The sequence below is a fragment of the Mustela nivalis genome (assembly GCF_964662115.1).
Source record: "Mustela nivalis genome assembly, chromosome: 18".
Lineage (NCBI taxonomy): Eukaryota > Metazoa > Chordata > Mammalia > Carnivora > Mustelidae > Mustela > Mustela nivalis.
In genome coordinates this window covers 57,541,022-57,565,742 of record NC_139037.1, presented here as the reverse complement: position 1 = coordinate 57,565,742, position 24,721 = coordinate 57,541,022, and the positions used below count along the sequence as shown (strand labels likewise).

General features: G+C 55.3%; 1 protein-coding gene across 4 annotated transcripts; it reads right to left on the bottom strand.

Annotated features, from left to right (window-relative positions):
• On the bottom strand, positions 1–24,559 carry EML2 (EMAP like 2). Of its 4 annotated transcripts, none has more exons than XM_082711266.1 (22): positions 24,264–24,559; positions 21,131–21,349; positions 20,915–21,041; positions 20,622–20,726; positions 18,739–18,767; positions 18,422–18,551; positions 14,940–15,089; positions 14,381–14,450; positions 14,164–14,274; positions 13,014–13,109; positions 11,982–12,116; positions 10,916–11,015; positions 8,182–8,336; positions 7,906–8,031; positions 5,750–5,881; positions 3,416–3,483; positions 3,045–3,133; positions 2,724–2,821; positions 2,202–2,289; positions 1,699–1,794; positions 740–870; positions 1–412 (listed from the first exon to the last, which is right to left on the bottom strand). In XM_082711266.1, the coding sequence occupies exons 1-22, from the start codon at positions 24,433–24,435 to the stop codon at positions 287–289; spliced, it is 2,553 nt and encodes an 850-aa protein (XP_082567392.1). In that variant the 5' UTR covers positions 24,436–24,559; the 3' UTR covers positions 1–286. The 4 variants fall into 4 exon arrangements, 3 of the variants coding, with proteins under 3 accessions (XP_082567392.1, XP_082567393.1, XP_082567394.1); XM_082711267.1 differs by lacking the exon at positions 24,264–24,559 and adding an exon at positions 22,563–22,587; XR_014305628.1 differs by lacking the exon at positions 2,724–2,821.
• Positions 24,560–24,721: the final 162 nt, after the last annotated feature.

Below are 24,721 nucleotides of genomic sequence, written 5' to 3'. Positions count from 1 at the left end.
GTCAGTGCATGTGCCTTTATTTCTGGATGATATAAAAGAATGAACTTAAAAAAAACCACTCCAACTCAAACACCTCCCCCAAAGCAATGTGGCCCCTCTACCCACCCCGATAAATAGAGACTTCTGTCTGTCCACCCCCTCCCCCGCCCCCGGAACCCCCCTGCTATAGACGTACTCTGGGTATATATTACTCTACTCGGCAATAGACATCTCCCGAAAATAGAACTCCGGCCCTGTCCCCTGACTCTCCCGTGGCCCCACGTCCCTGGGACTCTCCTTCCCCACTTCAGACCACCCGCCACTGCAGCACACTGGTGTCCTTGCCCCCCGTGGTCAGGGCCACGCTGTCATCCCACAAGAAGGCCACGTTTGTCACATGGCTGCTGTGTCCGCCGTATTTGTGGCTGAGGGCCTGGGAGAGGGAGAGAAAGATGTGAAAGGTGATGTCATTTTCTTGGCTGGAGCCCCTGTGCCAGGCACACAGTAGGGACTCAGTGACTATTTCTGCTGTGAATAAGGATCAGAGAACCAAGGAGCTTCAAATTGCAGATACTTCGAGAAGAGCGTTAGCGCTAGAGACCAAAAGTTATCGACTCTGAGGTCGACTTGATCCCTTAGGATCAAGTCACTGCGCTCCTTGTACAGATGGGGAAATAGGCCTGCAGCGTGTTGCCTCACTCTCACCGCCACCTGTTGCCTGTCATCCCCACCTGGCCAGCCCCCCGGGGTGGGGACTCACTCGGGGCTGACAGCAGGGATAACTGAACAGGTGGACTTTGCCAAAGTCATCAGCTGAAGCCAGCAACTTCCCGTCATGGGAGCGGGCCACGGCGTTGATGTCAGTACCATCTGCTCCCTCGGACCAGATCCCTGTGGGCGAGAAGAGGGGTGGGTGGGGGTGAGAGGTCAGCTGGGGTGAGCAGGTCCCAGCTTCCCTCCTTCCTCCCACCTAGCCTGTCTCTGGCCAGGGATGAGAACTACAATGATCTTTTTCAAATGTGTAATTGACCCTGGACTTCCACTGCTCAAAAATCCTCCTGTGGCTCCCTGGTGGCCTTGGGAGAAAGCCCAGGCCACTGCTGCCTCTTTTTAAAAAATTTTTAAGTTTAATTTATGTAAGTCATTGCTACACCCCAGGCGGGGCTCAAACTCCTGACCCCGAGATCAAGAGCCACAAGCTCTTCTGACTGAGCCAGCCAGGCTCCCCAGAAAGCCCAGGTTTCTTAGCATGACCCCCAGGTTCTGCCCAATGCTGCTCCAGCCTCCTCCTCCCTAGGGCTCCCCTTGAACCCCACAATGATTTAGCCCTCCTGCCTTCTTGGACTTCTCTAAATGCCAAGTTCTCTGACACCTCCCTGCTTTTGTGGGAGACATGCTATGACTCCCTATGCCTCAGGACTGCTTTCCTTCCTCACTGCCGCCTCATCCTCCAGGTCCAGCTTCTATAGCCCTTCTTCCAGGAAGCCCTCCTTGATTCCCTCCTAGGCTGGGGTCAGGTGGCAGCCCAGTCCCAACCCAGCTGACTCTGGGATATCTGGGGACAGACAGGTCTGCCTCCTCCACTAGCCTGTGAGGCTCAGGACGGCAGGGCCCACGCTGGGCCTGGGGATAACCAGTAAGCGACTACAAAGATCACCAGTCAAGGATGTTTCTTGGAACTCCTACCCTGAGTGGAACCTCCCCCATTCCAGAACTTACCGAACACCCCAAATCCCAGGACACAAGTGGCTGTGGCCCATTCCACGTTCCTCACAGCATCTGCACTAGTGATCTGCTTACAGGTAGCTGGGTCCCCTGGGGCAGAAAACGGGGGTGGTGGTGGTGTGTGTACTCAGAGCACAAAGAACTACTGACTTATCCCATGCATTTTACAGTCCAGGGCCATGGAAGTCCAAGACAGGAGGGTAAGGTCCTAGGGCTCATTCCACCTCTCCAGACTTGACTAAAGTCACTAGAATTTCGGTGGTGACAGTCCCAGGCCTCAGCAGGGGATCTGCTCAGAAACCTGTACCCCACCCATCGAACCAGAAAGGGGAGCAAATCCAAAGCCAGGAGACCCGATCAATTAAAACAGCCCCTGAATAGAGGAGAGAGGCCAGAAAGCCCTGCACCCCTTCCCGGAAGTCAGGGAAGTCTACGGAAATCTCACACGGAAATAAGGAAGCTGAAGGAGGATGGCCTTTGGCTTTCAAAGCACTCACAGTACAGTATCTCGTAGTCCCCCGAGTTGGTGACAAAGCAGCTGCTGTCCTGGGCCCAGTCCAGGTGGGTGATAAAACTGGAATGGCCCTGTGGGGGGAGGGGGAGGGAAGGGGTGGAGTTAGAGCCCAAAGGGGTGGGGTTGGACCAGGAGAGGTGGAAGGCAAAATACAGAGTTAGGGTGAGAACACAAAGGGGCCAAAGGAAGGAAACACAGTCTTTGGAGCGCGGGGGCGGGGCCAGACTCCCGGGGGGCGGGGCCAGACTGTGATGGGCGGGGCCAGACAGAAAGGGCTTAGAACACAAGGGGAGTTTAGAACAGGTGGGCAAGGCTAGACACAGAGAGGGGGGCTTATAACACGGGATGGGGGTGGGGGCAACGTGTGGGCGGGGCTAAGACTCCTTGAAGTGATCAGGGCAGAGTCAGTAGCGTTGAAGCTGTGCTTCCTTGAAGGAGAAAACTGGTTAATTCTGCAGCCCCTGGACGGGGTGGCGGCGCAGGCTGGGGGCCACTGCCCACTCACCGAGCACTTGCCCAGGCGGCTGACCTTGCGGCCGCCCTGGTCCACCGTGTACACGTACACCAAGTTGTCGTGGGAGCCCACGGTCAGGTACGCCCCGTCTGGGGGAGGGGGAGGGGGGGGCTATGAGGAGGCACCCAGGCTCTACCCCCTTCTCTGACTCAGTCCCCCGCTATTCCAGACTCCTTAGCTGTCCCAAGCTCCGTCCCCACTATAACCCTAGACTTGGCCTTGCCACACAGCCGCCACGCCTTCCCCCTGCTAGTGACTGAGCCTCAGTTCCCAGGCCTGGCTTCTCCAAAATCCCTGGGCCCCGCCGCTTACCTGGAGAGAAGCTGACCACTGAGATCTGTTCATTGCCATCCGTGTGGATAGCCACCAGGTCATGGGTCTCCGTGTCCAGGAGCAGCCATCTTTAAGGAGAAGGCATGGTTGGGGGAGGGGGTATGAGCTGATCTGGTGTGTGTGTGTGTGTGTGTATATGGGGGTGGGGGGCTGCAATGTGTGGGGCCTGAGGGACCCCAGAAAAGATTTGGGGGAGAGGCTGACTCCAGACAAATGTCAGAACAGTCTGGGGAACAGTCTTAATTACAGATTCTGTGGGCTCTAGGGACATAGAATAGGGGGATGGGTGTCAAGGGACAGTTCTCACGGGTAGCAGAGAAGCTCTCCCCAAATGCTCAACTCAGCTTTACCTGCCAGTCACCGTGCCCACGGCCAGGACAGAGCCACTGGGGTGGAAGCCAGCAGAGCGGGCAGGGTCCTGAGGGGAAAGAGGAAGCAGAACTGAGAACTGGGGTCTCCACAGTCTATCTGGCCATCATTCCCCGACCCCAGAGCCAAGGGCTGTCACCTTCCTCTGCAGCCACAGATGTTCCCAAACCACTCTCCCTTCCTGTACCATTTCAGCTCAAACAGAAAACATCCCTGCTGTCACTGCTGACTGGTGCCTTTCATACTCCTGGGCTAAATGCCCCCAGCTTTACTCAACTGTGACTCCCCTAGGTAACTTTGTAGAGGTAAGTTTGTTGGGACTCAGGGTGTCTAGAGTTTTACGACCTCTGACAGAAAATGCCAACTTTGCTTTCCATAAAATTCTCACCAGGCAGGTCCAAGAGCCAATTTCTCCACATCTTTGTGAAATTCCCAGCAATGAGTATTTATTTATTTTTTTTTTAAGTATTTCTATTATTGGAATGTTGGGGGCATTTGGTTGGTTCCCAGGGTGATGGAGCACCCTGGAATCAGACGTGGGTTCACATGACGGCTCTGACGCTCCCTAGTTAGGTGACCAAAAAAACCTTTCCTGTCCGAGCCTGGCCTGCCTCATCTGGCAAAGGGAGAACATCAATCCTTCGCAGTGTTGTTATAGGCAAGATGTGAAGTCCTCAGAACAGTAAGCCGGTAAGCCAGATGGCCTACAGGAAGGACTCCACAAAGGCTGTTCTGACTGTAATTACATGGCGATGATGGGAAAGTGATTTTTTTTTTTTTAAGATTTTTATTTATATATTTGACCGGCAGAGATCACAAGTAGGCAGAGAGGCAGGCAGAGAGAGAGGAGGAAGCAGGCTCCCCGCTGAGGGGCTCGATCCCAGGACCCTGGGATCATGACCTGAGCTGAAGGCAGAGGCCCCAACCCGCTGAGCCACCCAGGCGCCCCGGGAAAGTGATTTTTTTAACCTTTCCGTGCCTCCTTCCAAGCGGGATCTGTTATCCCCACTGCTTTGAGGAAGTTGTGAGAAGTTAAAAGGACGAAGTGGGCACCGTGCAAAGCCAGCACCTCTGGTCGTGGTTGACAGGCTGCCCACATCAGAAGAATCTAAGGGAGCTCGTTACCAACTTGCAGATTTCGGGTCCCAAATATAGAACTCCTGAATCAGACGCACTCTGCGGAGAGGGTGAAGGGTTCTGTGTTTCTAGCAACTCTCGGGCAGTTCGACGCCGGAATAAGGATGATGATGATGATACCTGGCCCTAACAATTTCCAGAGCACACCGTGCCTGAACTCAGAGGAGTTCAAAGGCCATCAAGTGTTCTAAGATCAGAGGTAACCTGGCATTCCTGGAGCAAAGCCTCAAAGAGTGGTGTGGGGGATATGATGGACTGATGTTCTCGTGTCCCAGGGGGACAGGCAGGGGAGCTTAAAAATTATACTGCCCAGAATCCTTTGCAGCGAGGGTCCCCACTGTGATTTGGGTCAGATGATCTGTTGCACTCTTGTGGGGTCCGGAAGACCAAAGGCAGACACCCCACTCTTCCATTCATCATTTGGGCTGTGAAAGCAATGCCATTTGCTACCCTCGTCAGAAGTCGCCAGCCTTGAAAGGCAAGAGCGTGGAGTATCAAGTACACAGTGCAAATAAGGGCCGGTGCTGGGCTGCTCAGAGGCCAAGCCAGTCCAACAGAAGCCTCCAAAGTGATGGAGATGTTCATGATCTGTACTTCCCAATACAGGGGCCACTAGGCACTGAAGTCTTCGTTCTGTTGACGTTCTACAGCTCATTGGCAAGCCACATGTACCGAACGGGGCAGCTCCCGGGCCAGCCCACGCGATGACCCCAGCTTCCCGGTTCCCAGGGGAGGACGAGGGCACTTTCTTGAACCTGGTGCTCCTGACTGTGGCGGAGGGAGGGGTGGGTTCTGGGCCTCCTTCTGGGAGAGAACCCGTTCCTCCGGCCCTTCTGAGCAAGTCTGTAAGCACCCATGTCCCTGCATTAAATCCCTTTTGGCTTCGGGGCACCCAGGGGGCTCAGTGGGTTAAGCATTGGACTTCAGCTCAGGTCATGATCTCAGGGTCCTGGGATCGAGCCCCATGTCCAGCTCTGTGCTCAGCAGGGAGTCGGCTTGTTCCTCTGCCCCTCCCCCCACTCTGGCACACATGCACTCTCTCTCAAATAAATAAAACGTTACAAATCCCAGTCTGCTTAAGAAGACTTGAAGTGGTTTCCACTTGTTACATGGAGCCCAGACACCTTGAGACAGGCACTTCTGTTAGAACAGGGTGCCGGGTCCCCCCCTCCCCTTACCTCAATGACCCGACTCCACAGGGGTTGGTGGGATTCCACACTCCACAGATGCACCAGCTTATCCTGCCCGCATGTCACAAACTGTGCCCGGCTGGGGTGCGTGGCCAGGCCCCACAGCTCTTCGACGTGGCCCTGGTGGAGAGGGGAGACAGCAGTGTGGAGACGGCCAATCTAGGCCCTTTCCCTAAGACCCTGGTGCCAGAAAGAAGTGGTGGAGGGCGCCTGGGTGGCTCAATGGGTTAAAGTCTCTGCCTTCAGCTCAGGTCATGGTCTCAGGGTCCTGGGATCAAGCTCTGCATCAGGCTCTCTGCTCAGTGGGAGCCTGCTTCCCCCTCTCTCTCTGCCTGCCTCTCTCCCTACTTGTGATTTCTGTCTGTCAAATAAATAAATAAAATCTTAAAAAAAAAAAAAAAAAAAAAGAAGACATGGTGGACTAGAGGCACCTGGGGGCCCAGCCGGTTGAGCATCTGCCTTCCGCTTAGGGCTCCAGGCTCAGAGCATGATCTCGGGGTCCTGGGATCCAGCCCCATGTCCTCGGGCTCGCTGCTCAGCGGGGAGCCTGCTTATCCCTCTCCCTCTGCTCTGGCACCCCCACCCCACCCCATTCATGCTCTCTTTCTCAAAATAAATAAATAAAATCTTAAAAACAAAATTGTGCTAGACTAGCCCCAGCAACACACTGGGGCTACAGGGGACCCAGGGAAGATCCTTTTCTCCGTGCGTCTGGAGCAGGCTGTGGGCCAGCAGCCCCTGGCCCTGGTGTGTGGCTCCAGGCAAACGCTACATCTCCCCAGGCCTCTGTTCTCCTGTTTGTAGGAGGGCGGGGGAGAGCCATGCCAGGAAGGAGCTGGACCCCAGGAGTCAGGTGGCATCCGGAAGGCTGTGGGGCCCCGTGGAAGGTACTCGGCCTGGGGAGTCTGACCTCAGCTCCCTGTGACTGACAGGTCAGGTGACTTCTCCCTGGATCCTTATGTAAAATGGGACTAATCACCACATGTGTCTCAAGACACTGCTGTGCTCACTTGCTGTGCTCACTTGAATCATGGAAGGACAGACAGTGTCTGAGGCTAGTGCAGAGCGCTCAGGAAGTGGAAGTGACTATGATTATCATGCGCTATTACTATACTACGGAATAACATTGAACAGTGATAATGTAATTGTTGACATTACTATAATGACTAATGTGAATAATAAAGTTCAAATAATACATTAACCTATTAATTATGTAATCAACAATATGTAATACTGATACATTTTTAGGGGTCTCTAAGGTCCCTTCTGGCCTTGGGACATCTAGAAAATCCCTCTAACCCTTGTTTGCCTCCATGTGCCACGGAAGCCAGAGACACAGAGAGAGATCTAGAAGCAGAAGCATGGACCTCAGCAGGCCTGTGACAGGGAAAAGGCATGGAAGGAGTGGAGAAAGCAGAACCACCATCGAGGAGTAATTCTGGCCAAGACTTCTGCGCTGGGTGTCATCCTAAATGCTGGATGGGAACAGACTCATGGAGTCCTTACATACCCCGACGAAGACGGGTTCTGTTACTGTCCTGCTGCCCACCATCTCATATTACATGGTGAGTGAGGGACAGGGAGGGGATTCGATCCTAGGCAGTCACACCCCAGAATTTCTGTTCCAAACCAGCCTAATATACTATGAGGCCCCTTGGTGGGGGGTGGGGCAGGGGTGGGGTAGGGGTGGGTTGGTCACTGGGTACAGGGTAGGGTTTGGGCACACCAGGAGGGAGGAGAGGGCACTTAAGGTGCAAGAAGGAATACAGGCAGCCTCCAGGGGCCCTTCCCAGATCCAGGGACTGGGACCTGGGAGGTGTGTGGCCCAAGATGCGTGTGGCCCATGGGACCACGTGCCTAGGCACTTACTGACAGAAATGGATACCACCCCTGATCAGAGGGGCAGAGGTCAGCACGGCTGCAGCGGGGTTCCTGGGGCCCCTCTGCTCTGCCATGGGGAGTTCTAGGGTAGGGGTCCTGGGACAGGGGTGGGTTTATGGGGAGGGTGCACATAAAGGGAAGGTGAGTGGGGTTTGCCGGGCCAGAGGAAAAGGGATGGGGCAGGGATGGGGCAGGGAGAAAGGATGGTGGGAAGAGAGCTGGAGGGATGTGGGGAGGAGGGCAGACTCGGGAGAGGCACTCACCTGGACGAGCAGTGAGAAGCCGGTGTGGACAGAGCCCTGGAGGATGGAGTTGCGGGTGGTGCCCACATACAGCGTGTCCCCCCGGCCCTCCGCCACGGTGCGCACTGGGCCGAAGTCCTCCGGGACCTGAGGGTGGAGGGTAGGGGAAGATGAGGATAGGACTCATACAGAGCGGGGGTGGGGGTAGACCAGCTGGGGAGAGGCGGGTCTATTCAGAGCCCTGATGGGATGGGAGGAGGTCCCCTCATCTTCACAGGAACCTCTCCCCCTCCTCACCTCCACCTCCTGCAGCTTGTTGTAGTCAGAACCCCAGAGGACCACCCGACGATCACGGCCCCCTCCGGACACCAGCGTCCCGTCCCGCAGGGCGCAGAGGCCAAACACACCGCCATCGTGGGCGCCCAGCACTGCCTGTGTGATGCGATTCCCACCTGTGAGGGTGAGGAGGGGTGGCCAGGGGCTGGGATCAGCATGGGGAGGCTGCGCCTGGTACAGATCCCCGAATGCACCTGGAATGCTCAATCCTATATTTAGCCATTCAGTTACCCAGTACTTATCTATTCCAGTACCTTCTTATCTATCCATTAAGCCATCTGAACTAACATCCACCCATCCACCTATCCACTTTGGATCTAGTTACCCCCTCACCCACCCATCCAACCATCTACTCCTTCGTCCATCCATCCACCCACTCACCCATCCATCCATCCATTCACCCCTTCGTCCATCTGTCCATCCATCCACCCACTCATCCATTCACCCCCCCATCCATCCATCCACCCCTTAATCCATTCACCCCCATCCATCCATCCACTGTCATCCCCCCATCTATTCACCTCCCCATCCATCCATCCATCCATCCATCCATCCACCTGTCTACTGACCCACCCACCCATGACCACCTCTCATCCATCCATTCACTTCTTTTATCCAACTACCATCCACCTGTAAATCCATCTTTCTATTCAAACATCTGCCCATTTGCCATCTGTTTTCTCATCCATCTACCCACTCACCCATCTGTTCACTCAGCTGTCCATTTGACCATCCATTCATTCATCCACTAACCCACTCAATCAACAATTATTTCTCTTGAATTTGGTTTGGGCCCAGTTTCATGCTGGGAGATACTGGGGACACAGTTGTGACCAAGACAACTTCAGATCTTGCTGTCACAGGGCTCACAGTTCCATTTCAGAGACAGACCTACTACCAGTCAGTGGCAATCCAAGGTGGTTGGGGCTAGGTTGGGGAAACCAAGGAAACTGTGGGATTCCCAGAGAGGATACCCCATCTGGTAGGTCAGGGAGAGCTCCCTGGAGGAGAAGATGGCTTAGCAAGGATCTGAAGGGTGAGGAGGACAACAGAGTGTGGAGAAGTGCTGCAGACAGAAGGAACAAGGTGTGCAAAGGGAAGACAGGGAGAGAGAGCATGCACTATTTAGGGAACTATGAGAAATCTGGTCTTGGGTGCCTGCCTGGTAGCACAGCGGAGAGTCTGACTTCTTGGTTTCAGCTCAGGTCATGATCTCAGCATTGTGAGACGGAGCCCTAGCCCCACCTTGGGCTCTGCACTCAGCGAGGTATCTGCTTGGGATTCTTTCCCCCTTCCTCTCCCCACCCCACCCCACCCAGCTTGTGCACAGGCCTGCATGCTCTCGTTCTCTTGTAAATAAAGTCTTCATAAAGAAATCTGGTGTGACTCCATGTAACATGGAAGGGGCCAGGAAAGGCAGGGCCAGACCATGCAGGTCATGGAGGCCTCAGTGAGCAACCTGGACGTTGTCCTGAGGGAACTAAGGAGCAATGGAAGAGTCTGGCAGGAGAAGAACGGGGTCAGATTTACACTTGGTTGAGAACAAACGAAATTCCAGGAGGCAAGACTACAGGCCAAGGATCAGAGAGGAAGCTGGGACAGGGACTCAGAGGAACAGTCCTCCTCAGGCCAAATCCCTCAACCCAGATGCGGAACCATGTGCACATACATCATCTTGTCCACTTTTCTTTCCACCCACCCTGCAGCCCAGGGGATGGCCCCAGCGGTGGGTTTGGGCCCAGCTTCATGGATATGGAAATGAATCACCCACAGTCTCTGCCCTCAGAAAACTCACGGCCGGCTGAGAAAGACATACCCCAGTGATTCCGAGCTTATTCTCAGCTGTCTAAGCTCAAGGGATGTTCCAAAAAATGTGGTGCTGGAGGCAATGCTATTATACCCATACTACAGATCAGGCAACTGAGTCGCCATCACAAAGCAACACCTGACTCGGGCCTGTCTCCCATATACCCATGTGTGGTGGGGCGGGGTGCCCGGCTTGGCCACTTGCTGGGTCATTGCCCTTCTCCGAGCCTATGGTTTTTCATCTGTGAAATGCGAACATTTAGTGCAGAGGAAGATATATTTAGGAGACGATAGATTTAGGAATAAGGAGCCTCACGTACATGAACGCAAACGTACCCAGGCCAAAAAACTCACTGACTGTTTCACACCATCCGGCTAGTCTGCCGGCACTAGCTTTTATTCACCCCATGAGCCTTTGCTGGGACAGCGCTCCAATCCATCGGTTGGGACAATCATTCCTTCACGTACTTGTTCGTTCACTTAACCATTCACCACCAAAGAGGACAGTGCACTCACTCCCTCAACCTTCCACTCACCGAGTAGGACAACCCCTTCCCTCATTCCCTTATTCTTCATTTACTGCTCTGGGACAAACCATCCACCCACCCACCCACCCATCCATCCACCCACACAAGGGTTAACCAGCTCATTTATCATTCACACTTGATCCCACCCGTGGAATTTGCAGGAGACAAGGGAGGGGAATAAGAGATTTCATGGAGAGGCAGATATGGAGCTGAGCCTTGATGGGGGGTGGACTGGGAATTAGACAAGTAAGGATGCGGCCTATTTTATCAGACATGCCACACAAGCTGGGGCAGAGGAAGGTTCAGCCAAAGGGGGTTGGGGAGGACTGGGTGGAGGACAAAACACATGGGGTGACACCGACCTTTGCCCCAGACGTAGAGGTTCCCCCCAGAGTCCCCGGTGACCACGTCGCCACCCTCCAAAAAGGTCACACACAGCACATACTTCGGTTTCTCGTGTTTCTAGGGTGGAGGAGAACGGGAAGGTGTCAGAAGGCTGCGGAAGCAGAGAGCCTCCCAGAGCTCACCCCCCATCCAGGACCATGGTCCAGGGATCCCTTCCATGCTTTTGGGTGTGAAGCCCAGTGCGGAGCATCCCATCTCCAATCATCTCCAACCTGCCTCCATGGCACTCTGTGGCCAAGAGCTTTTGACCCCGCTGTCTCCCTTGCCCACTCCCGGACCCACTTCCTGTCTCCTTTCTGACTTTTTTCCTGTCCTCTCTCTGCCCCTGACTCTCCCTCTCCATCCTTGGCTCTCCCTTGTCCTCTGTTCCTGGATCTGCCTCTCCCTATCCCTGGGTCTCCTCCTCTTGTCCTGGGTCTCCCCCTTTCTGTCCCCAGCTTTCCCCTCTCCATGCCTGGCTCCCCTGCTCTGCCCCTGCCCCCTCTCTTCCCCTCTCCTTCTCCACCCTCTATCTCTTTGTCCTTCTCTCTGCCTTGCCCTGCCCCACCCTTTCCTCAGTATCTGTTTCATCTATACCCGGTGTTCTCAGGGCCTCCCTTTTTGGGGTGAAAGCCCTGTCAGAGATGCTCCTGCATCTTCTCTCCCATGCCCTCCACTTCCAGCTCAGTGTCTGTCTGTCTGGGTGCACATCTCTTCTGGCCAGTCAGCCTCTGACCTCGGTGTTTTTCCATATTCTTGGCAAGTACAGCACTGCTTACTGAGCACTTACTATCTGCTAGGGGCTGCTAGACTCTTCAGCCCTTTGAAGCCTCACAACCTGAGAATTAAGAAGGATTACCCTAACAGTCTGGATTAGGAAACTGAGGCCCTGGCAGGAAACACCTTGGCATTCCCATAATCTCCAGCATCTGGAACCCTCTAGAATCCTCTGGAACCCTCTGGGTCTCTCTGTTTTGTTGTCTGTCTGGGTGTCTTTGCCTGCCTTCTTCAAGGCCAGTCTGTACCCACTCCCGTGGCACTCACCTCAAAGAGGCCCTGCCGCTTGCTCAGGCTGCCCCCTTCCAGACTCCAGAAGTAGATGTGGGATTTCCCGCAGGTGATGAGCAGGGTGGGGTCTGTGGGGTGGAAGGTGGCCACCAGCACGGCCTCGTTGGAACACTTTGGGGAGTGGGGAAGATTCTGAATGAGGACCTCAAAACCACCAGGGCCACCCCATATAGGGCTGCCCTATACAGCTGTGCAGGTTGTACACTGCATACCTTGACTGCCTGTGTCTTTACTATACAGGCAAACTAAAGTACAGGAGGAAGGGCCAGCCAGCCAAGCATTAAAGCCATCTTTGTCAACGTCACAGCAGACCCTGGAGCACTCCAACTCTGAATCAAGTACTATGCTAAGCACCTCATCCATTAACTCTGGTAATCCTCATAGCACCCTGTGAGCGGAGGCTCATTAACACTCTCCATCACCAATGAAAACGTGAGGCTCAAAGAGGGGAAGTCCCCTGCCCTAGGCCATACAGCCAGGGAAGCGTCAAATCCAAAATCAACTAACATAGGTCTGACTCCAGAGCCCGGCCTCTCAAACACTAAGTCTCTGTCTCCAAACTGTGGGCCCATCCAGAATCTAGGTCTCCTGCCTCATGCCCAAAACAGGCACATGACCTTGAAGCAAGGAGCTGTCCCCTCTACCATGCTTCAGATTACTGATCTAGAAGTCAGGCCCACAGAAAGATGCAAGTCATTGTTTTGCACATGGCAAGGCCACGTTCAGTAGCTGCCTCATACTGACCTTTCTGTTGGGCCTGGTCCAGCACCCCTGCATCTCAACATCAAAGCCAAGTCCCTACTAGGAAGATGCTACCATCATCCCCATTTTACAGATGAGGCAATCAAGGCTCAGAGAGGCAAGCCTCTTGCCTGAAGTCACACAGCCACCAAATGGTAAAGCTTAAACTAAGATGTGAGTGTCTTGGGTTCCAGACTCCTAGCTGCTGAGCTCCAGCCAGTCCCACAGAGGTACCCCAAGGAGAGGGGATGTGCACAGGCACCCTACCTTGCCATCCACCACTTTGGACTCCTTGGCCCAGTCCCACACAGACAGCATGTGATCGTTGGATTCATCCACTGCACACAACAGGTTGCCCCCGTTCTAGAAGGGAGAGAGAGGAAGGGGGCAGAGAAGATGGGTCAGAGTCCATCCCCTCAACACTTTCCCCACAGGGACATTTCCCATGCAGGTCTTTTGTAAGATTTTCAAAGCTCTGGGCCCACATTACAGGAAACATTCAAATACATTCCCTGTCCGGCAGCCAAACACGTATTTTAAATGGCTTCTAGAATTTTCCTTTTGAAATGAACCATGCCTAAGAAATTCATCTCCTCCATCCTCAGCTTTTTCTCTGCAGTCCCCATGTGGTCAGGAATCCCGACAGCATCCAATTCGTACTCTTATAAGGAGTAACTTTTATTTACGTGTAATTGAACAATCAAGTTGACAAAATGTTGGGTGTTTATACCTTTGGTTAAACAGCTTAATTTTGATCTTGCAGGGTTTACCTGCCGTTAGACACACACACACTGTAGCAACAAAATAGCCCCCCCCGCCAGAGCCCTCAAAGGACTCCTTGAGCCTCAGGAAATCCAGGAGCCTCTAATCAGTGCTTCTTACACAATCGGTGGGAGGACCGTCATTCCTCAATTCCTTGCATATCAGTACTTTGGTAGAATACATTTTGATAAAAATTTAAAGTATGATTAAAAAGCCCACCAATCACAGACTTGGATGTTGTGGAAAATGTCAAACCGCTCTACAAATTCCTAAAGACTTACTCTCCATTTCTGGCCTTATCTCACCCAGACCTGGCAACACCCATCCAGGCCCCGCACAGGATCTACACACGGGGCTCCAATGCCTAAGGGGTAAGGACCTTTGAAGAATGAAAGTTGATGCCAAAAATAACGCTACAAACATGGGCCAATCCAAAGATCGCTGAGGAGTTCGTGTGGGGACAATCAGGTCATGTGGGTCCCCCCAAAGATGGGGGCTCAGCCTGAAGGGCCTGAAATTCTGCCAGGGGGCGTGGCCTACAACTCCAGCATCACAGTGAAGGTGTGGCTCCACCCCAAAGTTCTGGGGGTGGGGGGAGGGCTGAAGGGGGAAGGGCTGGAGGTGAGGGGGCAGATGTAGGGCCCACAGGACTTACAGATTTGGAAAATCCCACACAGCACACAGCTCTGTCAAACACCCCCAGGCCCAGCACATGTAAGGTGGAAAGGGAAACTGAGTCCCAAATGCGCACGTGGGGTGGTAGTGGCTGCAAGGAAGAAAGAGGCTCGTTACCTCCGGGGGGGGGGGGCACCTGTCTGCCCCCACCACCACCCCACCCCAGTCTCCAGGTGCCTCCCCCTCCAATCTGTTACCTTCCCCTCCTTCGTGGTGCCTGCCACCTGTCCAGTAGCAATGGTGACCATATCAGGGTGGACAGCCAGGCTGAGGGAGAGGACAGATGGACAGGGCTCAGGGGGAGGGAGGGGACTCAGGGCAGCCTGGGACCCCTCTCAGAGCAGGCCGATGTCACAGGCCTGGATATTCATTCCACAAGCTGGTTGAGTGAGTGGCTTGGCCAATAAACGCTGATTTTGTCTGCTAACAAGAAGGGGGCACTTTCTGGGCACTCGGGCTCAGAAGCAAGACTCTGGCCTGGGGTCTCTAACTCCAATACCTGCAGGACTCAGGCCTGGACCCAAATGGTGGCCAAGAGAGTGCACCCACTTAAAGGGGCCGTCTCTACCTGGCTCCTACATGCTGGGGGGATTGTCTGGGGCACTAGCTAGTCTCCGAAAAAAGTGAAAAATCCAGGCATTTGGGTGAATTCACCGCCCTTTAAAATACTGATAAGCAACCCATTTTTTGTTTTTCCCCTGAGTCCAGCTTGTAGGCCAAGCAAAGCCCTGTCCCTCCAACCCCCCAGGCCTTTACCATTTGATGTCATCGTTGTGTCCCAGGTAATGCCGCTGCCTCTGCTCCTCCACACTGTACAGCACGGCCACGGAGGCCACGAAGTACACTATCTCCCCAGTGGGCAGCAGGTAAAGGTTGGCCCGGCAGTCTCGGCCACGGTAGCCATAGCTGGAGATGCCCGGGGGCCGGTCAAGGAGCCTGTTTTGTATTGCACATGCACACTGACTGCCAGAGTCAAGCACTGGGCTTTGGTTTTCCTGCTTCCACTCAGATCCCTGGCGAGCGGTGGGGGTGATGGTATCCCCCCCAATAGCATGTCCACCAAAATATTAACCCCGGGAAAACCTGCACATGTGACTTGACTGGGGAAAGGAGTCTTTGCAGACATAATTAAGGATCTCAAGATGAGATTATCCTGGATTATCTCAGTGGCCCCTAAATCCAAAGACAAGTGCCCTTGTAAAAGAGTCAAAGAGGAAAAGATGAGAAAGCGGGGGGGTGGGGGGTGGGGGGCGGGAGGGGGCACACACCAGGGACCATAGGAAAATCAGAGACTGGAGTGATGTGAAGTGGCTACAGGCCAAAGAGCCCCCAAAGGGCTCCTGGCAGCCAACAAAAGCCAGCAGACAGACACAGGACAAGTTCTCCCCCAGAGCCTCCAGAGGGAGCGTGCCCAGACCTGCCCACCCCCCACACACACACCTTGACTTTCAATTTCTGGCCTCCAAAACCATGAGAGAAACTTTTTGTTTTGAGCCCTGAAGCCTACGGTAATTTGTTACAGCAGCCACAGAGCACCAATATAAGCCCCTGCCCCCCTCTCCAGAAGGATCCTGTTAAGACCTGTCAGCTCACATCTGCTCTAACCTTCCCATGGGTCCCAAGTAACTTGGAGCAGAAGTCAAAATCCTTACGAAAGTCCAGGCATGAGGCCTGGCCTGATCTGGGCCGGATTCCTCATTCTTCAATCAGGCTCCACTCACACTGGCCTCCGCTCTGTTATCACCTCAGGGCCTTTGCACTTGCTGTTCCCTCTGCCTGAGCTCTCCTACCCTTCCTCTCTCCATGGCTCCCTCACCTTCTTCAGGTCTCTGCTCAACTCAGAGAGGCCTTTCCTGCCCATGCTATTTAAAACCGCAAACTCGGAGCACCTGGGTGGCTCAGTGGGTTAAAGCCTCTGCCTTTAGCTCAGGTCATGATCCCAGGGCCCGGGGATCAAGCCCCACATTGGGCTCCCTGCTAAGCAGAGAGCCTGCTTCCTCCTCTCTCTCTCTGCCTGCCTCTCTGCCTACTTGTGATCTCTGTCAAATAAATAAATATTTTAAAAAAATAAAAATAAAAAAATAAAACCGCAAACTCATTCACCCTCACTGCCTCCACTCCCCTCCCCACTCCTGTTTCTGTCCTATACTCATCTGAATCCCACATGTTTTAACTGTCTTCCCAGCTAGAGTATCTGCTCCAGGAGGCACTGTTTTATTCACTCCTGTATCCTTTGTGCCCAGATTAGAGCCTGGGACAGAGCAAACACAGGAATTCAGTATCTGATGAAGGAATGGCTGACTCTTCTGTTCAGAACTTTCTGGGGCTCCCCCCATTGGCCTGGCTGGGCCCTTTCTGGCCTCAACATGGCTTCAGCCCTCCTTGACTCTAATCTTGGAGTCCCTCAAAATGCCAAGATCATGACTCCAGGCCTTGATGCTAACCTTTTCCCCTTCACCTCATACATTTGACCTGCTACTCTAAGCTGTCACTTCTTCCGGCCTCCCCTCCCTCAGCTGACCTGGTTATATGTTAACTGTCCCCATTCCCCAATGAGACTGTGAGTTCCGCAGTGGCCAAGACTGGGCTGTTTTGTTCACTTCTCTAATTCCTCCTCTGGGAAGCCCTCCCCGCCCCCTGGGCTGGGTCAGCTGCCCCTCTGGGTTCCCCACCCCAGCCCTGATCACTGAGTTATCACTGTCAAGGAGTCTGTCCCCAGACTGGACAAGCCCTAGGAGGGCAGGCACCCAGCCCTTGGCCCCAGATGTTCAGAAAATATCTGAATGAATGCTGACCCTGCATGTGTCGTGACCCCACAGAAAACTGCTCTAGCCCGCGGTTATTTTGGGGACAGGCATCCGAGGCCCATGCTGATTTTCTGCAGCCTTAGCTGATCCAGCCTGGTACAACAGCTTAGTATGCTTTGATTCTTGTGAATATTAGCTTTGCGCAGTGGCAGTATCGTAGCCAATGAGGTTTATCCGAGGCGCGATTATTGCTAATTGATTCTTGTGAATATTTCCAGCTGTCTCAAAGGGACTCTGGGCTCCAACAACCCTGCCTCCCCCAGGGCAGAAACCAAGCCTGAGAGAAGAGGACAAGGACCGGATCCCTAGGATGCTGACCCCAAGCCCCTGTGGGCTTTTGGGAAAAAGCCTGGGCCACGTAGTTAGGAGTTCTTTGCCTAACTTGGAGCTTGCAGCTCTTGGAGCTGTTCTGACTCCCTAGGTCAGGGGTAGGGTCACTCCCTTGGACTCAGTTTTCTCATCCAGAAAGTGGGGGTCATAATTCCCAACCTGTAGGCTTCAGAGAGCTCTTAGAGGTTCTGCTTGTACAAATACATTCTCAATTCTACAAAAGAGAAGGACTGTATCATTCACTGTATTTATCCATAAAACACTTGAGAACAGTGCCTGGCATCTAACTGCTCAAATAATGAGTAGTCACTATTTATCAATCCCTGATTATGAGGCACGTTTGAGCTTGGCAGCTTTACACACTGTTTCATAGCCTTATAAGTCGGAGATCACAAAACCCATTTTTCAGAGGACACAGCTGAGGCACAGAGAAGCGAGGTGACTTGTCCAGGGTCACACAGCCAGCCCAGGCTGGGGTTTCAATCCATTTCTGCCAGGGTTCCTCACCATTTCCAACTTCTACTTCTCAAATATGCCAAGCTCATCTGGTCACAGAGCCCCCATACCTGCGGTGCTCTCTGTCTGGAACATTCTTCTTCTAGTTCTTCCTATGCTTGCTCCTAATTGCTGAATTTGTGCAGCTCAAAGTCCCCCTCCTCAGGGAAACAGTGACTCCTCTCACATGACCTTGGATCCCTGTGTTCCCAGCATTTATTACTTAACTGAAATTACCTTGTTTATTTGACCACTGGCTTCTGCTACCCCCCCCCACCCCGCCCTCATCCCCCTTTAGAAGGTGAGCTCCAGTTCACGCCTGGAATATAGAAGAGAATCTGACATATGGAAGGCACTCAGCAAACATTTGGCTGCTTTCATGAATCATAAAAGGTCATTTCAGCTAATTTGCTTTCCTCCTGCTCTCTTCTGACTCCAGGGTCATCCTGACCCCTCAGGCCCACAGAGGACTGCAAGTCCCTCGCAAGTTCCTCCTGATTCGAGGCAAAGATCCTCCCTCTTGAAGTGTCAGACCAGGAGGGCTTTTATCCCTTCCAGACCTGGGGAATGCAGGGCGGTGAGGAAGGGATTACAGCAAAAGGATACACCCAGTCCAGCTTGAGACGGCTGGAGGGCAGCTCGGAGCGGGTGTCCAGGCTGTAGGTGGGCGCCAGCTCGTCCGGAATCAGCATGGGCACGGGGCGCCCCCTCAGGAACATTTTCACGGAGCCCTCCTCTGCCAGGACACCACCAAAAGTCAGGCGCTGACAGCAGCCCCTACCCCCTATTCCCTCTCCCCTTCAGGCTTCACTTAAAAAAAGGGGCGGGCGGGGATCTGAGGCCCGAGAGGCAAAGGCTCCATAAGCCAGGTCCCCTGACCTCCAGCGATCCCCAACCACGCCCTTCCCCCGCTCCCCACTCACCCATGCTGAAGATAACTTCTTTGGTTTTGCTGTCAGGAAAGGGGGAGGAAAAAACACCCTAATTAGCAGACGGGTCAGAAAAGGGGAGAAACCACTCCCCTGCCCCACCGGTTCCCTGGAGATCTCTCAGGAATAACAGGGCGGGGGGGGGGGGGGCGCGAAGGAGCGGAGCGCTGCCTCTCTGCAGGCCGTGTGCTTTGCTCGGTTGATCTTGCAGAGCCTAAGACACAGGCCCAGAGAGGCAGTGATCGCCAAAGATCACACAGCACGAAGTGGCAGGGACGCGATCCTGGAAGACGGGAGTCACCAGGGACCCCTTCCTCCTAATCAGCACGGAGCTCCCAGCGCTCCCCACCCCCAGTCCCACAGTGCCCCGAACTTCAAGCAGCAAGGGAAGCGGTGAAGGGGCGTGTCTCCCCATTCCCTTCGCGGGCGGAAAGGGTTGATACTCGGGAACCTGGGTCCCTAGCGAGGGCGAGGGGAGACCTGGGATCCAGGCCCCGGGGGTGCAGGGAGGAGAGGGTCTGCGAGAGGGTCTCACCCAGCTCCAAAGCTACTCATGGCGGCGGCTGGCGGAGCTTCGGGGCCGGGGGTGGAGCCGCGACGGGCTCCGCCGCTTCCGGCCCTGGGAGGCGCCCGCGCCGCCGCGCCCTGCCCCGCCCTCCGCGGCCGACCCTGGGAGCCGGCCGGTCACACTGGGTCTCAGATCCCGGGCTGTGGGGTCCTGACAGGCTCTTTTGGGGGGGGGGGGGAGAGTGTTGTTTGAGACCAGGACCAGCCGGTGTGTCTGCCTGAGTTCAGACCCCACCTCTCCCACTTCCCAGCAGAGTGGACAGGTTGCCCAAACTGCCTCGGTTTCCTTATTTTAAAAACTGGGAATAAGAGTACCTACCTCGCTGGGTGATTGCGAGGATTATACTGGTTAATTCGTGCAAAGTGCCCGGAGTAGTGCCTAGCACATAGCCCTATGGACGTGTTTTCTATTATTTGAGTCGGGTTGAAATGTGTGGTTTTGACCCAGTTCCTGCCTTATTTCAGCCCCCAAACCCACAGCGTCGTGACTCCCCTCCGGTTTTTACTCTGCCCAGACCGTCTGTGTGGTCCTGCCTCCAGGGAATGGACCACGCCCAACATTCTCGTCACACCCACCTCCCTCTCGGATCTGTTCCCAGAGTTGACCCCTCTTGATAATTGACTGCTCCCCCTGAGCCCTCGCCTCGGGTCCCTCCAGGCATTCTACCGAGATTACTTTACCGGGATCCAGTCCCAGGGTAGAGTCCCTTCAAAGCCTCCAGGTTGGCCCCACCCCCTTATGATTGGCCCCGCCCATCCGTGGCCCCGCCCCTCTGGCCTAGTACCAGACTCGCTCCACCTGCCACCAGTGATCCCCACCCCAGGCTCTGATTCTGCCAGGCTAACACTCTGCCTGTGACCTCAAATCGCAATCATACCGTCCCTCTATTCCCCTATTCCCTGAAGAAAGTTCTTTGAGGCTTCAGTCCCGCCCCCACCCCTGAGAATCAATGGAGACTATTTTACCTCAATGGCCACGCCCATAAGCCTGGCTCCTCCTTAAGTTCCACCCCGGCTTACCCAAAGGGCCCTAACCACTCACTTCCCCCAAGTCCTAGTCCAGCCTCTTAAGGCTTGACCACGCCCCCCAATGTCGGTCGCGCCTTTCCAGGCCTTCCACTTGGACCATGCTACCTCAAGACTGGTCTCTTCAAGTCTCCGTCACTGTCCCCGTGTTCGGAACTAAATGCCCTCTCTCTAGATATCACCTCGTGGCCTCGGGCATCACCCCCCAACTCCCCATCCCCTCTCCCATGCCTATCTGGGGTCCTGGCCGCACCTCTGTGACATAACCCCGCCCAGACACCTACCCTTCCTTTTTGGCGCTACAATTGCTGCTAGAAGATGTGGTGCGGCTGCGGGGGTCCTCGCGGCGCACCGAGGCGAGGCGCTCTGGTGACAAAAAGCGGCGGGCGCTGCGAAGAGAGAGCACACAGTTAGGAGCCTATGAGGTTAGCAGGCTGGTGTTCGAGGCGGGCGAGAATCTCCTGGCACTTTCCATTGCTGGAGTTCGGGCCCCTGAGCCCATCCCTCGTCGTATAAACATCCTCCATCTCCCACTGGGTCTTGGAGGAGGCTGGGGATTCCAGCTTCCGTGCCTTACCTGCGCCCGGAGGTCGTCGCCTCCTTCTTGGGGGAGGATGGGGAGGTGGCATAGCCGCCCACGCGCCGCGGGGGTCCCGCGCCATTGAGGGGCGTCCTGGTGGGAAGGCCTTTCAAGAGCTGACACACTAGAGGATGGGGTTAGAGGACGGAAGTTGTGAGTATGAGGTCCAGGTCCTGACCTCCCCATCTCATCCCTCCGGTCTAGCAAAGATACCCGAAGCTGTGGTGCCTAAGCGTGGAGGCGCTCGGCCCTTGGGGGTTCCCCGCGCGCGCAGCGCAGCACCCTGCTCTTCGCATGCCCGCAGGCGACGCAAAGCGTCAGCCAGCGCCGCCTTTAGGACCGCGAGCTCGTCTTCCTGCAGCTGCAGCCGCTGCTCCAGCGCCGACACGCGGTCGTCCACCTCCATGCCGCTCGTGCCCGACAAATTGTCATCTGGAAGGAAGGGTAGCACTGGCTCCGGGGGCCACTCCGGATCTCCAAGGTTTAAGATGTTCCCCGCGTCCCCTACCGTCCCGCCACCTGCCCGGGTTAAAAGAGGGGCCAGCCACTGCCCCTTCCTCTCCCTCAACCTGTGGCTGGGACGCTCGCAGATGGGCCAGGAAGAGCGTTCCGAGGGGGAAGGAAATCCCCACCGCTCTCAGATCTAGGCCCCCACACTCTTCTGCCCGCCCTGGAGGTGTGACCTTAGGGAAGTCCCTTCCTCTCTTACAGTCTAAGATTCTACCAGTTAAGAGCCTGTCGGCTCTGATTTCAAGATTTTATGACTAAGATGCTAAACTAACTATGAGTGATATCAATAATTTTTATCTTTATTTAAGCCGGCTCCACGCCCAACGTGGGGATTGAACTCACGACCCTGACTGAGATCAAGAGTTGCCTGCTCAGGGCACTTGGGTGGCTCAGTGGGTTGAGCCTCTGCCTTCCACTCAGGTCATGATCCCAGGGTCCTGGCATCGAGGCCTTGCACTGGGCTCTCTGCTCCCGCGGGGAGCCTGCTTCCCCGCCCCCCCCCCCCGCCTGCTTCTGCCTACTTGTGATCTCTGTCAAATAAATTAATAAAATCTTAAAAAAAAAAAAAAACGAGAGAGAGTTGCCTACTCATGAGCCAGCCAGGCGCCCCCATACCGATATTTTAAAAATGACACCAGCTTATTCCTAGTGACACTAACGCTCTAGAACTGATCATCAATATTCTTTAATGAATACCAACATTTTATCCTAGGTACTAACGTTTCTTAAAACTTTCCAAGCCAAAAGGTCATGCCTGGTCCCTCCCCTTCCCATTCTCTCCTCACCTTCGGCTTCGACCCCAGAATCGGCTGCAAGGACAGAGTTTCTGCGGCCCCTGGCGGTAGACTTGGGGATTGCAGGCAGCGCATCACAGACCCAGGAGACCCAAGGGAGGGAGATGCGGGCGGGGACCTGACAACCAAACTCTCTATCCCAGCCAGAGCTTCTCTCCTGTTCGTCTTCCTTACTTCACTTCTGTACCCCACGCCCCAGATTCGGCTCTCCCTCTCCTGTCCAGCCCATGGGTTCAACCAAATAACTCCTCCATCGCTCCCCACCCAACCCATTTTCCCGAAGTGGGAGGGGTGGATGACTGAGACGTCCCCCTCCACTCTCCCTTCCAGACCACTCATACCCAGACTCATTGCTGGCAACAACCGAGGAAGTCCTGGCTCCCAGCCGGGTGGAAGTAAAGGCGGTGTCATTAACAGGGACGGGGCGTGGAGGTCGCACCTGCCATCCCGCGTCCGTAGGCTGCCCCGCCCGCCCGCTGGGCTCCGCAGTGCAGCCGTCCCTCCCTCCCCTCCCTCCCCCCACCCTTCTGGCGGCCCAATCGCCAGCCTGGCCTCGCCCGCCCTGCCCCCCACCAGCGCCTCTTTGGTCCGGTGTTTGGACCTGCAGAGGAAGGTGGGGGCCTTCCGAAGTCGGAGGAAGGGAGCTGTCAGGACTTAGAACTCTAAGGAAAAGGACCCTCAGGGTACTGCTGGGATCACGTTTTCCAAAGGAGGAAACTAAGAATGGAGGCTGGGGGAGTGCTTGGAGACTAATCTGGTCACTAGGTGAAGGGGCAGGAGGGCCCCATGACCTCGTTGTGCCAGACCCCCTCTTACCTACCACTACTAATACTATACACACACACCCCAAAAAACGGAGGGGGAGAGGGAGGCCCGTTATAGCGGTTTAGGGAGCTTACGTGTGACAAGACTTCCTGCACTTAGCACTGTTCACTTAGGACTGGTTTCCTGGCTCCTGGTACGGTGCTCAGTAAACCCAGAATATAATGAACTATTATTATGGTACATACTGCTCCAGGCAACCCTAGTAATGGTGGTATTACTTCCATTGTAGGAGGAGGGGAGGAGGAAGGGGGTTGAGGCCCAGAGAGATGAAGTTACTTGTGCCTGGACACACAGCCTTGCAGCAGCAGAACAAGTATTGGACCCAGGCTGCCTCTTAAAGGGGCAGAGGAGGCCAAAATAAGCATCTTGTCCTCTGCCAACTCCAGTGTGACTGGGGGAGTGAGCCTCCAAACCAGAAGATAGTCCCTTCTTAGGGCCCCCTGAGTGAAATGGAGGTGCTTTCACCTTGGTCCTTCATGTCCTCACCCGGAGAGGCCAGATGCGTTCTGAGGCCTTGGACCCATCCCCACAGCCCCCCTTAACTCAAGTCCTCTGGCTCCCATTGAGCATCCCCGCCCCCCCCCCCCCAGCCCTTTTGCCCAGAGACCAGCCCTGGCTTCTCTGTCTCCCCTGTCTTCCACCTTCCCTCCACCTCCAGCTCCCCTCATCTAGGCCTGACATTCACAGTGGCCCTTCGGGTGGAAGGTAGGGGTGTCTAGGAAGAAGGGGTGAGTCCTAATGGGTAGAAGTGGTGGAGCCTGAGGATTTGGGGGTACAGTGGAGGCTAAATCCTCTGGTCATCCTACCTGTTCCCACACCCAGACCACAAACCAACCCCCAAATCCCCCCCGCCCCCCCCCCCCGTCAGTCCCTCCGCCAGGAAGAAGAAGGAGGGTCCCAGAGGGCTGAGGGGGAAAGAGCAGAGTTCCAGACCTTCAGGCCTGTCCCCTTCAACCCCAAGCTCCTGAAGGTTCTGCCCCCTCCTCTTCATCCAGCTACCTCGGGAGAAGGGGAGGGTAGAAGCAGGTGGGGGACTGAGATCGGGGCTTTGGGGATCAGGGACCTTGCTCTGGGGTCAGGGTCCTTTGCGGGGGGGGGGCGATAGGAAGATCTTCAGCAAGGGGCGCGGATGGGGACTTGGAAGGAGGAGGTTGGGGCAGGAGGAAATGGGTCCAGCCCTGGGCGGGGCCAGGGTCGGAACTGAGGAGGGGTCTCACCGTTGCAGTATTGAAGCAGCGAGGACGTGTCGTAGAGGCCGCAGAAGGCCGGGCCGCGCTCCGCCATCGCCCCGCCACAGCCACCGCCGGCCCCCCCGGCCCCAGCCTGGGCCCGGTCCCCCCCTCCAGGCCCTGCCTCCCGTTGCCATAGCAACGCCCTTCGTTCCAGCATCCCCAGCTCGGCCCGCCCGGCATCAGGCGGCCGGCGCCGGGCCTGGCACCGGGGTCATCCCCCAGGATGCCAAGAAAGGGGGGTCGGGACACCCCTTGCCAGGCCCCCCCAACACAATCCTTGAACCGGGATTGGTTGAGCCTAGATCCCCCTAGGTACCGTCTGGTCCCGCCCACAACTGGCCCGTATTCTCCCTAGACCCCCTCCTCGCCAGTTCAGGACCAATGAGAGCCTGTCGCGCAGGCCCCTCAGCCAATAGGGATGCAGAAGGGTTGGAAGGGGAAGG

Excerpts from the sequence above, each read along its gene's own strand:
- EML2 (XM_082711266.1), bottom strand. The coding sequence starts at position 24,435 with ATGCTGGAACGAAGGGCGTTGCTATGGCAACGGGAGGCAGGGCCTGGA. Across the intron at positions 2,822-3,044 it reads AGTGGTCAGCTTCTCTCCAG|ACGGGGCGTACCTGACCGTG; the intron begins GTAAGCGGCGGG and ends CCCCTCCCCCAG. Across the intron at positions 871-1,698 it reads CCTGGGATTTGGGGTGTTCG|GGATCTGGTCCGAGGGAGCA; the intron begins GTAAGTTCTGGA and ends TCTCGCCCACAG.